Source organism: Scyliorhinus canicula, chromosome 24 (assembly GCF_902713615.1).
Source record: "Scyliorhinus canicula chromosome 24, sScyCan1.1, whole genome shotgun sequence".
Taxonomy (NCBI): Eukaryota; Metazoa; Chordata; class Chondrichthyes; order Carcharhiniformes; family Scyliorhinidae; genus Scyliorhinus; species Scyliorhinus canicula.
In genome coordinates, this window is record NC_052169.1 from 25,221,969 (window position 1) to 25,238,415 (window position 16,447).

At 42.9% G+C, this 16,447-nt stretch overlaps 1 protein-coding gene across 7 annotated transcripts in view; it reads right to left on the reverse strand.

The window, feature by feature from the left end:
• vps13c (vacuolar protein sorting 13 homolog C) overlaps positions 1–16,447 on the reverse strand; it is a 368,173-nt gene that overhangs the window by 314,950 nt on the left and 36,776 nt on the right. For 5 of the 7 annotated variants that reach the window (XR_005458698.1, XR_005458696.1, XR_005458697.1 and 2 more), the window contains exons 5-9: positions 16,050–16,151; positions 11,718–11,780; positions 6,193–6,252; positions 2,946–3,055; positions 2,679–2,738 (exon numbers count right to left, since the gene is read on the reverse strand). Coding sequence is in view for 4 of the 7 variants with exons in the window: in XM_038784420.1 (XP_038640348.1) it covers positions 2,679–2,738; positions 2,946–3,055; positions 6,193–6,252; positions 11,718–11,780; positions 16,050–16,151 (395 nt within the window). In the remaining 3 variants the exon portion in view is untranslated. The remainder of the gene's footprint in view (positions 1–2,678; positions 2,739–2,945; positions 3,056–6,192; positions 6,253–11,717; positions 11,781–16,049; positions 16,152–16,447) is intronic. The other 2 variants (XM_038784421.1, XM_038784422.1) reach the window with 2 other exon arrangements.

Genomic DNA, 16,447 nt, shown 5'->3' on the forward strand with positions numbered 1-16,447 from the left:
TAAATAGAGCACGGAGTACAAATGCTGGGGAGTTTGTAAAGCTCTGATTAGGTCACAACAATAGCATCGCATCCAGTTTCAGTTCCACTTTAGGAAGGGTGTGAAGGTCTCAGAAGGAGTGCAAGGGTGTTTTAAAAAATATATTCTTTCATGGGATTGGACATTGCAGGCTCGGCCACCATTTGTGACACATCCCCAAATGCCCTTGAGAAGTTGGTGGTGAGCTGCCTTCTTGAACCGCTTTTGCTAAAACTGTTGGGGAGGTTTTAAACTAATGTGCCAGGGGGATGGGAACCAGATTAGGAAGTTAGAGGACAGTAAAGAGGCAGCAACTAAAGCCAGTAAGGTACTAGATAATAAACTCAATGTGACGAAGGGGAAGAGTAGACAGGGAAGAGATGATGAACGCAAAGGGACAGGTGGTCTGAGGTGCATTTGTTTTAATGCGAGAAGTGCAGCAAATAAGGCAGATGAACTTAGGGCTTGGATTAGTACCTGGGAATATGATGTTATTGGTATTACTGAGACTTGGTTGAGGGAAGGGCAGGACTGGCAACTGAATATCCCAGGGAATTTCCCCCAATACCAGGTCCAGTATGGCCCCTTTCCGAGTTGTTCCACAGGGATCCGTGCTCGGACCACTGGTGTTTGTGATATACATAAATGATCTGGAGGAAGGTATAGGTGGTCTGATTAGCAAGTCTGCAGATGATACTAAGATTGGTGGAGTTGCAGATAGCGAGGACTGTCAGAGAATACAGCAAAATATAGATAGATTGGAGAGTTGGGCAGAGAAATGGCAGATGGAGTTCAATCCAGGCAAATGCGAGGTGATGCATTTTGGAAGATCTAATTCAAGAGCGGACTATATGGTCAATGGAAGAGTCCTGGGGAAAATTGATGTACAGAGAGATCTGGGAGTTCAGGTCCATTGTACCCTGAAGGTGGCAACGCAGGTTGATAGAGTGGTCAAGAAGGCATACAGCATGCTTGCCTTCATCGGACGGGGTATTGAGTACAAGAGTCGGCAGGTCATGTTCCAGTTGTATAGGACTTTGGTTCGGCCACATTTGGAATACTGCATGCAGTTCTGGTCGCCACATTACCAGAAGGATGTGGATGCTTTAGCGAGGGTGCAGAGGAGGTTCACCAGGATGTTGCCTGGTATGGAGGGTGCTAGCTATGAAGAAAGGTGGAGCAGATTAGGATTGTTTTCGTTGGAAAGACTGAGGTTAGGGGGGGACCTGATTGAGGTCTACAAAATTATGAGAGGAATGGACAGGGTGGATAGCAACAAGCTTTTCCCAAGAGTGGGGCTGTCAATTACAAGGGGTCACGATTTCAAAGGTGAGAGGGGGAAAGTTTAAGGGAGATGCGCGTAGGAAGTTTTTTACGCAGAGGGTGGTGGGTGCCTAGAATGCTTTACCAGCGGAGGTGGTAGAGGCGGGCACGATAGCATCATTTAAGATGCATCTGGACAGATATATGAACGGGCGGGGAACAGAGGGAAGTAGATCCTTGGAAAATAGGCGACAGGTTTAGATAAAGGATCTGGATCGGCGCAGGCTGGGAGGGCTGAAGGGCCTGTTCCTGTGCTGTAATTTTCTTTGTTCTTTGTTCAGTCCATATGGTGCAGGGACACCCACCCCGAGTTCCAGGACTTTGACCCAAACTGGAACCAAAACGGCTCCAAGGAGAAGGAGGGGGTTTTAGCTACAGGGTTAAGTTAGAGAAGCTGAGAGAGAAAAGCAGTTCCCGTTACCTGATCACACAAGAACACCTGAGGGTAGGGACACAGATTTAGGTTCTCATAGAATCTCATAGCGCAGAAGGTGGCCATTCGGCCCATCGAGTCTGCAGGACCCTTCGAAAGACCACCCTACCTCGGTCCAATCCCCTGCCCAATTCCTGCAACTCTGCACCCTAAGGGACAATTTAGCATGTCCAATCCACCTAACCCACACACAGGGTCCCATTTCTGACATACATTTGGGCGGCACACTTGCACACTGGTTAGCACTGTTGCTTCACAACTCCAAGGTCCCAGGTTCGATTCCCAGCTTGGGTCACTGTCTTTGGGGAGTCTGCATTTTCCCGTGCCTGCGTGGGTTTCCTCCGGGTGCTCCGGTTTCCTCCCACGAGTCCCAAAAGACGTGCTGTTAGGTAATTTGGACTTTCTGAATTTTCCGTCAGCGTAGGCAAACAGGCGCCGGAGTGTGGCGACTAGGGGCTTTTCACAGTAACTTCATTGCACTGTTAATGTCAACCTACTTGTGACAATAAAGATTAATTAAATTCAACCTCATGCAGCTAAGGGGAGAACATGCAAACACCACACAGACAGTCACCCAAGGTTAGAATCGAACCCGGGTCCCTGGCGCTGTGAGGCAGCAGCGCTATTGAGCAAGAAATGAAGGTGGGATGTGGGGAATAGCGTTTTTCCACAGCAAGTCGCACTGGCCCAGAATGGGCTGCCTATGAGGGTATTAGAAATGGAGAAGAGCAATGATTTCAAAAGAAAATTGTATGGAAGTTTGAGGGAAATAAGCTGACAGGATAGAGAGGAAATGGGATTGATTGGACTGCTTCAAGGAGTGCCAGTATGAACTCAATGGAGCAAAGACATCCTCCTGTGCCATAATAGCTCTATGATGTAAACAGTTGTTTATGTGGATTACCTGTAAACTAAGTTCTCCCAACGTGACACCAACAGAAATGGGCCTCGAAGGGTCTGTAATCTAAAAAGAAAATCCATCGTTACAAAGAAAAATAAGTTAAAATGTTACTTATGTTCAATATTGCTGATCGATCTTACAGTCACGCAAGGAAACAGATCTGCCGTCCATACAATAACGGATTGTAACTATGTGCTCTTAATATCTGCAGACGGAATTTATATAAAACTGAATGAAACAATGCTTTCAGGCAAATGAAAATCTACTTACAGCATCTTCGTACCGCACATGAATGCTTGTTATTTTGATTTGTAGATTTTTAATAATCTGAGTTGCAAGTTTTTCTGTAAAGGAGTCCTTTTTTTCTTCTTTTGGTTTATCTTAAACAGAAATAAATAAAAACGTCTGTCACCCTTTAGAAAATGCATTAAATATGAAGCGCAAACCTTGGATAATGAATAATCCAAGACGCTGCTTTGGACATTATCGTCTTTGAAGATGACGGGCAGATCAGAAGTTGTCGTACGGATGTCCTTCCGTCTCCTGAAGGCAGGTGGCAGTCATATAGCTGAAGAGAAATGCCGTTGTTTTTGGGGCTCGGAGCCTCCAACCACGGTCTGGTCCCTATTGTGGTGAAGAAAAATGGAAATGCACTCCCACAATATTTGCCATTGTAAGCGCTTCCCAATAGCGGCTATTCGTCAGGATGCTGAAACTTGTACTTGGCAACTGTCTAACACTCATCCTACTTGGGAACCTGACACAGTTACAATGGCAGAATGGAACTCCATCAATCTTCCGCAGCAGTGATCCAGTACCTCAGCCAAGCAATTGTGTGATACCCCAGCTACGTGTATGTGGTTGGGATGGAAGGCAACCCATTAACAGGACCTGGCAACATCATCCTGTCACAATTCCTGATAACCCATCTACCCAAAGCTCTGTGCCAGTAGGTTGCATAGGTTTAACTGATTAAACACAAGCGTAATATCAAAACGCACGAGGATGTCCCTAAATTTTAACCCATGCTAACTTTCCTACAAAGGCTTAAATAGGCATCAGTGAGTGTAGTAAACCTCTGAACAGTCTGGCAATGTGATTGTTTTTGTTGCTTACCATTTCAATTATCCAATCATTTAAATATAATGTTAGTAACTCAACACAGCATTGGTCTTTAAACACCGGAGTAATTATATAAGATGAAGTGCTAATCAGTTTTGTTAATTCTTTCGGTCTCTTGAAGAGCTCTGCCCAACACGCTGTCCCACTTCCCCAACTGAAGCAGCAAACTGGTCAGTTCTTTTCACAAGACCTGCTCATACAAATGGCTAATTAAACAAGTTTGGAGTACACGGAGGAAGCAGCTGGAATCAGCTCCTGCTCATTCCATTTCAGCATCTACAGCCTCCTTTTCCAAGAGTGGGGGTGTTAATTTGTTAATTACAAGGGGTCACGATTTCAAGGTGAGGGGGAAAGTTTAAGGGAGATGTGCGTGGAAAGTTTTTTTACTTTCAAATAGTCCACATTGGCCCCGTCCAGGTTTTACTCCCCCCCCCCCCCCCCCCCCTTCCACCCTTTATTGGGGCAGTATGTACCACAGCCACATGCACAAACTAAATCCAGCACAACTGTACAAACCGATCCGCAACTTCAGCGTACCTTCTACAAAACAACTTTCTGCCTGGATATATAGATGCATTTGGACTTCTGCATAGGAAGAGTAGTAACATTCACTTTTACCAAGGATTTTCCATCAATTCTTCCACAACCCAAAAACTATTTTTCCTGGCCTTGAACTTCTCCTCTCCAAAATACGCGATTTCACTGCATGACATGACACGTGTTCAAACTTATCCCACAGCTGCCAGCCAACAATGGTAGGCTACCAACTTTTGCAAAATGGTGAATAAAAGGTAAAATGGCAAATATTCTACTGGGTAAGACAATCCTGGGATTCGACTTTTGAAAAAATAAACACCTGGAGAACACAGAAAGCACCCAAATGGGAAAAGAAACTGTGTGCAATTATCTACATGTTGACTCAGTTCCATGATGCATCCTGAAAGCGCTTATTCAATTCAGCCACTGAACACAGTCAGTAGAACGCAGTTATTTTGAAGCGTGTCAAGTTGCAAATTTCAGATCCAGCTCGCAAATGGGAGGCAAACACAGCTTTTGGAATTGAAAATGTTAGAATGCTTGCCATTAACAGCATAACTGCAGACGAAGGCCGAGTGGATCTAGGGAGATTATTCCAACAGCCAATGTGGGATACGGATGGTCATAAAGACCCCAGAAAAATACAACGCCTGGAGAATGTGAATAATCGGAAATTGAACTTTCAAGCAAAGAAATCTGAAATGTCTCCTGACCTTAAGTTAATACAATGAATGTTCTGGGTTGTCGATCTTGTTCAAATATGACTAGCTTTTTCCTACCACTGACGTCACTTCTATGGTCCAAGAAGTGAAATTTAATGCCCCAGATGACATGATTGTAACCAAACTGTCCTGGTTTGAATTGTAAGTTTATTGTATATATTAACTCCTCCATGGTGTCTGCGGATTCTTGCAATCCCCCATTCTGCAATTCAAGTTACAATGGAATAGCTTCATTATGTCCAACACTGTTCATTATGTTGAAACATTCATTTGAGTGGAAATCTTTCAGGGAAAGACTCTTTATTCACTTATTTCAGTCCCGCAGCAGACGGAATTCACTAATATTAAAGGAGCCTCCAACCCGAGATGCCAGGCACACTTAAGATCTTGCAATTCTGTTTCACTTCGTCCATATGTCAGAGAATCATAGAATGCCTACAGCACAGAAGGAGGCCATTCAGCCCATCGAGTGTACACCGGCCCATGTCCAGAGCATCCTACTTTAGCCCACGTCTCCACCCTACCCCCGTAGTCCAGTAACCCCTATTAATCTTTTGGACACTAAGGGACAATTTAGCACGGCCAATCCACCTAACCAGCACATCTTTGGACTGTGGGAGGAATCCGGAGCACCCGGAGGAAACCCACGCACACACAGGGAGGATATGCAAACTCCACACAGTCACCCGAGGCCGGAATTGAGCCCGGGTCTCTGGATCTGTGAGGCAGCAGTGCTAACCACTGTGCCACCGTGTCAACATACGCACTCCCCCCCGCCCCCCACACCAAACCCTAAACCTCTCCTCCACCCATTTTCATTAAAACAAGTGCGTTTTTTTTTCCCAAAACAACGAACATTAATTTCCCCCTCCAGTTACCTGAATAATAGTTTTGATCTGCTCTTTAAAATTTGGTTCAACATCCCAAACAAACCTGTCTTAATATCAAGGGGCCACCTCTGCCTCATGCAAACATGTCATCCGGAGAACACACAAGTCATGCTGAAAAGCAGTGAATTCGATCGTACTGTCTACACAATATTTCTGAAAGAACGCCAGCCACCAGCGGTTTTCAAGCTTTGGAATAAACGCAAAGTAAATTAAGGGTAAAATGCTTCATAAAATATTCATACGTACCTTTGGAACGTGCTTTTGCGGATTTCTTAAAATACTTTTTAGACTTTTTATGCTTACGTCCTTAGCAATGCAAGCAAGCAAACATACAGAAAGAGGATAAAGAGATGTTAGTAAGAGCTAGAGACATGCAGGAGACAATTAGCAGCTCGCGTTAATTAGTATTTTGCGTGGACGGAAAGTAAAATGTGAAGATTCGCTATTTGATATGCCCAACACGAGCGACACAAACCTGCATTAAAATAAAGCAACAAGTTTGAAACACTTTAGTTTATTTTCGAGTTAAACTGGATTTTTCATGCAATGGGTTCAAGACTAATTTTCACAAGAGGTTTTGTCACACGCAACACTGAGCGAGAAGAATAAACAGGACAATGGGCAAATCCGAACACAGACTTAACATTCCATAATCCGAAAGCAATCTTGTGTATCAATTCTCAGTCTGCCTTTGACTTTAATAGCATTAAGCCAGTGAAAGTCTGTATAGAGAAATGTCAGTTGAATTAACTTTTGATAACTGGCTTGGTTAACAGGCTTATCAGAGAAGGTGGAACCTGCGTAATGAATGGGATAGTCGCATCGTGGATGTGAAATGAGTCGGGTGACAGGAAACGGGTGAACAGTTTATTAAATTTAACAATGAGCTTCCCCAAGGGTTGGTGTTCGGGTTCCTTCTGATAAATATGAACGACCAAGACTTGGGTGTACATGGCACATTTTCAAAATTAGCAGCTGACACAAAACTCGGAAGTATAGTGAACTGGGAGGATGACACTAAACTTCAAGAGGACCTGTCCAAGTGGCAGTGTGAAGTGATTCACTGTGGTAAGAGTGAGGAGAAGCAGCATAAAATAAAGGGTATGATTCTAAAGGTGGTGCCGCAGCAGATAGACATAGAAGCACAAATCATTGAAGGTTGCAGGGCAGGTTGAGAACGGTTCATTAAAGCTTAGGAAATACTTGGTAAAGCAAGGTGGTCACGCTGAACTTCTATAAAACAACAGTTCAACAAATTACGATCGCCGACCAGACCCCAACAGTGGCTAGGATACTGGACAGAAACCCCGATATTTTATTTTCATTTTGGAAGACTGTGAAGAAAGGATTCTCCCTCCAGGAGTGATTTTATGCAGATTAGGGATATGGTAAATTAAAACAAACTTTATTACTAACACAGTGTTAAAGTCTTTGACATCACACAAGAAAATAGTTTACAATTACCCTTAAATAATCAATACAGTGACATGATAACCCTTAACCGCTATCTTTATTCCCACTCAAACAACAGAAACATCTCAGCTGCCAATCCACTTTTTAAATAAACAGTTAGCAGACGCAGGAATACCTGGTGCAAAGAGATATCTTGGTACTCCCCTTTGAGAAAGAGAGATCTTCGGAGATGAGAAAGAAACACACCCGGCACCCTGTCAGAATAATGCAGAATCTCTAGCTGTATTCTTCAGAAACCCTCTCAGCCCACCTTCCAGCCAAAAACTAACCCTGAAAACACGAACACCTGACTGCTTCAGGCCCCGGCTCCTCTCATTAAATACACAATCTTACTAAGCTGAACACAATGTCTCGAATTATCTACTCACCAGGGTACCCTCTTAATATAAAAGGCCATTAGCCCAAACATTTACTTTAATTGCACCTCAGGCTCCAGAAAGTCTGGCTGTCTTTCAAATCAAGATTTCAAAAAACATGACTGCAGCAGTCAAACATTTACGAACCCAGGCTTTTAAGCCATTTAACACAATTTCCGACATCATCACAAACCTCAAATAGAGTATTGCATCTAGTTCTGGGCACCAGACTTTAGTAAGAATGCGAATGCATTAGAGGGTGCAAAAGATATTCCCATCACCCCACCTCACCCAAGCTGTTATTTCAGTGCCCCCAATGTCACACACCATTGGCAGGTCTGTAATTCAGAGTCCTGCCTTTTGAACAGCGGTTTAGGTTCCCAATTCTGAAGCTGGCCAGCCGCTCTGAAATAGTATTTCAACAATCGGCTTAATGTGACATCAGCTAGCTTAAGTGTGAAACTGAAAGTAATACAAAGTACTTTTCGAAAAGTTTCAATTTCCACTGCTGTTTACTCAGTATAGGAAGCATATTGTTGGTTGGGTTTCATTGCTGTATGAACATGACCTGCAATAAATAATGAAGCAAAGACAAATGGCATAAAATTAATTTGCCTTGTCAGCACTGAAGGACTTTTACTTATATGCCCAGTGAACCTGGGCAAGAAAAACGGCAACTTATTTTACATGTGTGGTTACGTCAGTGTGACAAAGCAAGCATCGTATTAAAGATTCCACATGTTAATTTGTTTCTTTACTTTATAGTTCAGTAATTTATCAATATTCATCAATATTCCTGCAGATTTAATGAGAATCTCATCATACAAAACTGACATGATTCATTAACCTCCGTGCTTTACCCTCCAGCTGTTCCAACTACAATGTAACAATTTAAAATTTCGATTTTGAAGTCTAAAAAGAACTAGTTTCTTCCAAATGAATAAGGAGAAAAAACACAATCCTCATCCGACAGAACAAGAACAATCATGTACATCACCTTCAAAACTTCCCGTCTAACAAAGTAAATACTTTTATTTAAATTCCATCTTCAACTTTTTGCCAGGTAAGTTTTCATATAGTTTCTAAGAGTAGGTCCCAACTTCAAATTTCTAAACATAGCAATTGTGGAGTCCTCATTTTGAGCATTATTTCAATGTCGCCTGGCCAGCATTCTATCAAGGTCCCAATCAACCAAGACTTAACAGAAAATTGATATCATCTTGATCTGATTGATGTCCTTGGACTTAAAAAACAGAAATCACTGAAGGAAATAGAACTTCACAAGTTAGCGGCTTTTGCGAAGAGGGGGATAGAAATCATCAACAAGCCCTCAGGTCCTTACAGAACTATGTTAAATGGACACTGATGCAGGAGAAACTTAGAAATGAATACCAAAAATGGGTGTTTTGAAAAAGCATGAGCTTTGGGGTACCTTTGGAGTTCCTCATTAATCAGACAAATAAGGATTTAAAAAAATAAAACAACAATTGTAATTGTTAAAATGCCAAGCAAGAAATACCACTATTCATCCTGAATAGAGTAACAATTGTTAAATGATGCACAGTTTGAAGAACATGGACTTTCTGCTGATAGTAATGATATGATCAGCAGAGTCATGCATTTAACAACAATCTTGCTCAATCCGAGTTGACTTTTTCCAATCAAGCATTAATGCCAGTTGGCACAAACCACTGTAATAAACTTACACTACAGGATGTGTGCAAACAAATCAAGACTGGAAGATAAAGAATATGCAAGTTACTTCTCTCTTCCTTTCCTTGAAACATGTTTAAGGGAAGCACATTGTCAAACAACAAGCAAATGATGCTTTTGGAATTGGCTCTCCTGAAGCGGTGGAGGGACTGAAATGTGTGTGGAGGGGGGGGCAGTCAAGCTTTGTCCTGGATGGTGATGAGCTTCTCGAGTGTTGTTGATTTCTAGACTACAAGCCCATCAAGGGGCATGGGGAGACCGCGGGAGTATGGCATGGAGTTCAAGGATCAGCCATGATCATACTGAATGGGGCAGCAGGCTCGAAGGGCTGAATGACCTCCTTCTGCTCCTATTTTTTATGTTTCTATGCATCGAATCAGGCTGGTGCAGGTAGACTCCATTGTAGCTTTCAAAAGAGAAATGGATAAGCACCTCAGGAGAGAAACAATTGCAGAACTACAGGAAAAGGTCTGGGTAACAGGACTACAGGAAAAGGTCTGGGTAACAGGACTAGTTCATTGGGGGAGCATCCGGTGGCAGCATGTAGAGGGGAAGTCGCATGTTGGGTGGCTCCCGCTTGAGATTTTTAACAGGTTTGAAGTCCAGTCCTGGGGGTAATTTTTGGAGGATTGAAGAAAGATAATAAGTCGCTAAAGGATGTTAAAATGGCCGAGAGGAGCATCTGGAAAGAAGGGAGGAAACAAGGGTTCACCGTCGAGTGAGAGGGCCAGGGAAAGTGCTGACAAGATGGTGGATGCCGGATCGCATGGTGGGGCCACACTGCTTATGGTGGAAAAGATGACCGAGGTGATGGCTGTGGGGCTAGAAAAGCAGTTTACGAGGCACATGGCAGCCTTGAGGAAGGAGATAGCAGTCGCACTGAAACCATTGGTGAAGGAGACAATCGCCCCGGTGAAAGTGGATGTGACAAAGACATCAGCCGAGGTGAGAGAGCAAGGTGGGAAGATGAAGGAGGTGGAGGAGGCAGTGTCACAGCGCAGCAATCAGCTCACCTCGATAGGGGACAAGCTGCGGAGGGTGGCCAACAGAGGGCTTCGAGCAAAGCTCAAAGATTTAGAGAACCGCTCGAGGCGGCGCAATCTGAGAATTGTGGGCTTGCCCTAAGAGCACCTGGAGGAAACCCACACAGATACAGGAAGAATGTGCAAACTCCACACAGGCAGTCACACAAGGTCAGAACTGTACCCGGGGTCCCTGGAGCTGTGAGGCGACAGTGCTAACCACTGTGCCACCCCCTAATCTACTCTGCACTCTTTCCAAAGTCAATAAATCCTTTCTAAGGAATTCGTGCACAATATTCCAGATATGATCTAACCAGGGCTTTGCATAGTTAACAGTAAAACGTCCTTCTCTCTATATTCTGGCTCTCTCGATTAAAAACGCTAACATTCCACGAAACCTATAAATTATCTTTCACACCCAATCTGTGCACATGATCGCCTAACTCACTTTGGACGTTCCACTATTCTTAGCCTTTCACTACTTCAAACACAGTCAGTCTACCCTTTTTTAATCTGGGATGGATCGCCCCACATTTACCTGCACTGCGATCTGCCACTCTCAGTGGTGCTTAGTAAGTTTATACTTCCATCTACACGGCTGTTGTCAATCTTTGCGTCTTTGTCCAACTTAATTAGCACAAGAGGGTCAGACATCCAATTCATTAATTCACTTTGAGATGTCTGCGTGGCACAATATCAAACCTCTTCTAAAAAAAACAGTAAATGGAGCATGTCTTTTATCAATACAATAATTGCCTGAAACAAATTAACTATACTTTACAAATTTCTGCGGCATACTCTGGCCCTTCTCCTTTGCTTTATTCTTCCCTGGCAAACCTTTTGCTCAGAGTAAGGCACAGGCACATGTCTATAAACTATCCTAAACCCAATATTTCAGCTGTTTCCTGGGCCATCGTTATTTATTCTGAACACTTCACCTAGACGCACTGCAATTGTCCACCATTTCACGCTTTTTAATGATTTTCCCCTCGCCCTGCCCCACCTGAACCTATTCCATTTATTCTCCGAGAGGTCACTGGTACAGGTTTGGTTTGAATTTTAAATCTAAATTAAGGGTTTCATTCAGGGGAAAAAAATATATGCATACTTTCTTTTTAACACCAGGCGTTGTCACACAATAACCTTTTATTTCATAACTTCCATTAGAACACAACTGATGTAATACATTTTGTATTGAAGCACCTACCAGGTTTGACGTCCTCATAAACATAGCTTTCCAAGGAAAACAAGAATTCTCCTGAAGAGGCACCTTCATCCCAGCACGCAGCAATAACAACAGGATAGTATAGATGAAGACAACATTCACAATTCAGGAGTGTACAAACATTTTCACCGAGTCTTCAAATTGAGTAGGAAGACGTTGTTACACTAACAAATGCAATTCAAATGAATTGTTAATCCTTCGAGCATGCAATTAATAGAACACATGGATCACCCCCAATAGATGTGCTGTTAAATACACGAGTCAGATCAACCAGAGAGGCAATTTAAACTTTCGATGATTGATAGGAATTAAATACATTTCACCCAATTGGTCTGAGCACTGGATCTTTATAATCTTTATTAGTGTCGCAAGTAGGCTTACATTAACACTGCAATGAAGTTACTGTGAAAAGCTCCTAGTCGCCACACTCCGGCGCCTGTTCAGGGACACGGAGGGAGAATTCAGAATGTTGAAATTACCTAACAAGCACGTCTTTCGGGACTTGTGGGAGGAAACCTGAGCACCCGGAGGAAACCCCTGTAAACACGGGGAGAACGTGCAGACTCCGCACAGACAGTGACCCAAGCCGGGAATCGAACTGGTACCCTGGAGTTGTGAAGCAACAGTGCTAACGACTGTGCTACCATGTCGCCCATCTGAGTTAACCATCCACCTGGTTAATAGTGGGGGGGGGCCAGAGTTACCCGCCAACTCAAAATACTACAGATCACCCACCGTTCAAGGTGAAATGAGCAAAAAGTAGGTGGCGTAGAACAAAAAAGGGAGAAAGAATTATTAATAATAATAATAATAATAATCGCTTATTGTCACAAGTAGGCTTCAATGAAGTTACTGTGAAAAGCCCCTAGTCGCCACATTCCAGTGCCTGTTTGAGGAGGCTAGTACAGGGATTGAACCCGCGCTGCTGGTCTTACTCTGCATTACAAGCCAGCTGTTTAGCCCACTCTGCTAAACCAGAATTAGCATTGTACGAGAATTAAGTCTTGATTGACAGGTAGCTGCAAAATGATTTTACGTCCATGATAAAGAAAAGAGAGGAAACAAAATAGAAAAGAAAAACTTGATAATTCATAAATGACTGACAGCCAACTTCTTGGAAAACTAATTTTTTTACTATAAATTTAGTGTACCCAATTTATTATTTTTTCCAATTAAGGGGCAATTTAGCATGACCAATCCACCTATCCTGCACATCTTTTGGGTGGTGGGGGTGAAACCCACGCAAACATGGGGAGAATGTGCAAACTTCACACGGATAGTGACCCTGAGCTGGGATCAAACCTGGGACCACGGCGCCGTGAGGCAGCAATGCTAACCACTGCGCCATGGTGCTGCCCAGGAAACTGATTTTAAGATAAATTAATCATTCATGCTGAATTCAGTTAATCTATTGCATTAAATCAAACACAGTAGAGCAATTCCAAGTTATTAGATGTTACTTCATCATGCATGTATAAAGTCCACCCTATCCTCAAACCCGAGAGCTCGCCTTCCAATATTCTCAGCCATGTGCAGATTGTTTACATTCTCAGGATTTACTAATTGAACGGGAGTAAACAGAACAGAACTTATCTTGTGATTACAAGGCTGTTTAAATTTACATAATCGGAAAGCGATAAGGAAACGGAATTAAATTCCTACTCGGATATATTGCTTAAATATCCAGCAATTTAAATTGAAATACTTTTGAGCACAGAAAGCCACTTTGAAGCTTCAGGACCAGACCAGCACATCACAGAAATTATTAACACTCGCCTGCAGATCCAGTACAATCAAACAAGAATTGCCTCTTTGGAGGAATGGGAATACATTTAATACCCGTTGAAGGGATTATCAAGCAATTGCTTCATTATTAATCGCCATTATAGGTCAGTCTTCGATACAACTAGCAGAGAAATCGCAAATGAGACATAACACTGACAAATGGAAATTATTGTCGGTGAGGAAAGACGAAGGTGTGATGGAAATTCTACCACCTAAAATGGCTTCTTGTTCTCGTCCCCTACTGTCCCTTCCCCCAAGGATTATTATCTTGTTATGCCTACTCTGAATCACCTTGTACTGTGTTCGGAACTTTTGCCATCATTGTGTCTTGCCTCATCTGTTGTATACAGATTGGCTTCTGCCAAGCGATTTTGTGGACAGCGTCGAGGGAAACAAGTTACAGCATGACACTGATTTCAAAATATCCCACAAGTTGTGCTGTACCTTCAGTTGGGCTGCTTCCTTGTGGTAACTTGTTTCGTTATGTTAAACAGAATCAATGCCTCTGTACTCTAGTAACAACGCAGGGAATCAGGCCTTTAACAAGCTCATGCTACACAACCAACATCAGCACTCAGTTACTTCAAACTACACAATCCAATACGCATAGAGTCACAATTCAAACTGAGAACGCAGATAAGTAACGTCGCCACAGGCCCAGGTGACCAGAGACTGCTTTCCCCTGTGAGGGGGAGAGCTGACTGGTGGTGATTTAACCCGAGGGTCAACCCTCAGGCAAGGGGCAAGGTTGAGAAGGTGGAGCCTTCATGAATAACCTCAGTTGGTACGGGAATTGAACCCACACTGTTGGCCTCGCTCTCCAGCACAAACCAACCGTCCAGCCCACTGAGCTAAACCGACCATTTCATCCAACAAGATGATCCCGTACCAGCCTCCCCGGACAGGCGCCGGAATGTGGCGACTAGGGGCTTTTCACAGTAACTTCATTGAAGCCTACTCGTGACAATAAGCGATTTTCATTTTTCATTTTTTTTTTCCCAATCCCAGTTTCCTAATGCTTACCATGATGATTTAGCCCTCTCTTTTTTATTTAAATTTAGAGTACCCAATTCATTTTTTCCAATTAAGGGGCAATTTAGCGTGGCCAATCCACCTAACCTGCACATCTTTGTGTTGTGGGGGGGGGGGGGGGGGGGGGGGGGGGCGAAACTCACGCAGACACAGGGAGAATATGCAAACTCCACACAGACAGTGACCCAGAGCCGGGATCGAACCTGGGACCTCGGCGCCTTGAGGCACCAGCACTAACTACTGTGCCACCGTGCTGCCCCGATTTAGCCCTCTCTTTGCACAAAGACATCTGGAAAGAGCAGCACATTGTTTCATTAAAATTGACAAGCCAGTAAGGAACCTTAAGAAACACACCTTGCTGTGCCCAATTTCTGCGATTACGAAATTGTTCTCAATAGGTTAAATCAGGACAAACTGCACTAATGGCCTTTACAAACTTCTTTAGCAGCTAATGAACCGCTTAAATCTGTACAAATGTTGAAGGATTCATTCAACCAGCTGGGGAGCTGTCGTACAACATGCTTGAACACCAGCCAGGAAAAGTAATAAGCTACCCACAAGGTATTGCATGGACTCAATAGAAATCACTCATTAAGATATTTTTGAGCTACACAGAACAAGATGCTGAAACTGGTTGGGTGACAAAGATATGCTCATTAGCAAATTATTTTGCTCAATATATTTTCCGTCACCATTAAACAGCTGCATAATTTATTTTCCAGCAAATAACTAAAACAAATGCTGCACCAACATTAAAAATGAATGAGAATCATAGAATCATAGACAGAGTAGGAGGCCATTTGGTTCAAATTGAATTGAAACTGACACAGAAAGCATAACCAGATAGTGTCATTCTGTCACAAACAAGCCGAGAGTCTGCATTGACCTTCAGTACACTGGTAAGATCTTAAACATAGGGTCTCAGAATATTGTCTTCAAATAAGTAAAGCTTCTTTGTCAACATCAGTCCCACTGCCTGTTTCAAATACAAGCTCTGGCACACTCACACATGCAGGAATAGGAATGCTCAAAATCAAAGTCACGCATTCACAACAGAATACATTCTCGTCGTCTCAATAAAAAAGCACCTGCATCGCGTTTTCAAGAAAATAAATCTTCACACTTGCAATAACCAAGCGTGTCAACGCCTGCTTTCTTTCCAGAAAATAAAAATGTTTCCGAAGCCCTTTTTTGCAGTTTGTCAGGTATGACATGGTTGCGAGTAGATACAAATAAGCATGTCCTGCAACTGTGACTTCTGGTTACTTTCTATATTTTTTCCTCCTTCTGACATTCTGGCACAGGCTGAAAACCTGACAGCTGGCACGTATGCAGATTTATTTCCCTGTTTTGAATAGATTGGCCGAAGCCACCCTCAGGGCGCAGACCATGGGGACTTCAGGACCGGGAGCCACAATACCACAGTCAAAACCACATAGCCGACAGTTAGAACGACGTAGCAAAAACTAGCTGTGTTTTTTCCAAACATTTCCATACCTTTCTTTGCTGCTTTTTGCAAGGCATCTTCAATCCGGAGCAACTCTTTCTGCTTGCTTTCCTGTCGCTGTTTCTCTTCTTTTTCCGCATCGTATTGGATACCTGTAGGAGTAAATAATAATTGTGAATTTCTACAAGTTACACACGCAGTTAATTTCACCATCAGCTAGAGCAAACAAAGTAGTAAAAGCAATACAAAAGTCTGCTAACACTTTGGAAGGATTGGATTGGATTTGTTTATTGTCACATGTACCCAGGTACAGCGAAAAGCATTTTTCTGCGAGCAGCTGAAACAGATCGTTTTGTACATGAAAAGAAAATGAAATTAAAATTAAATACATAATACAGCAACACAAGGTACACAATATAAATACATAGTCACCTGCATTGGGTGAAGC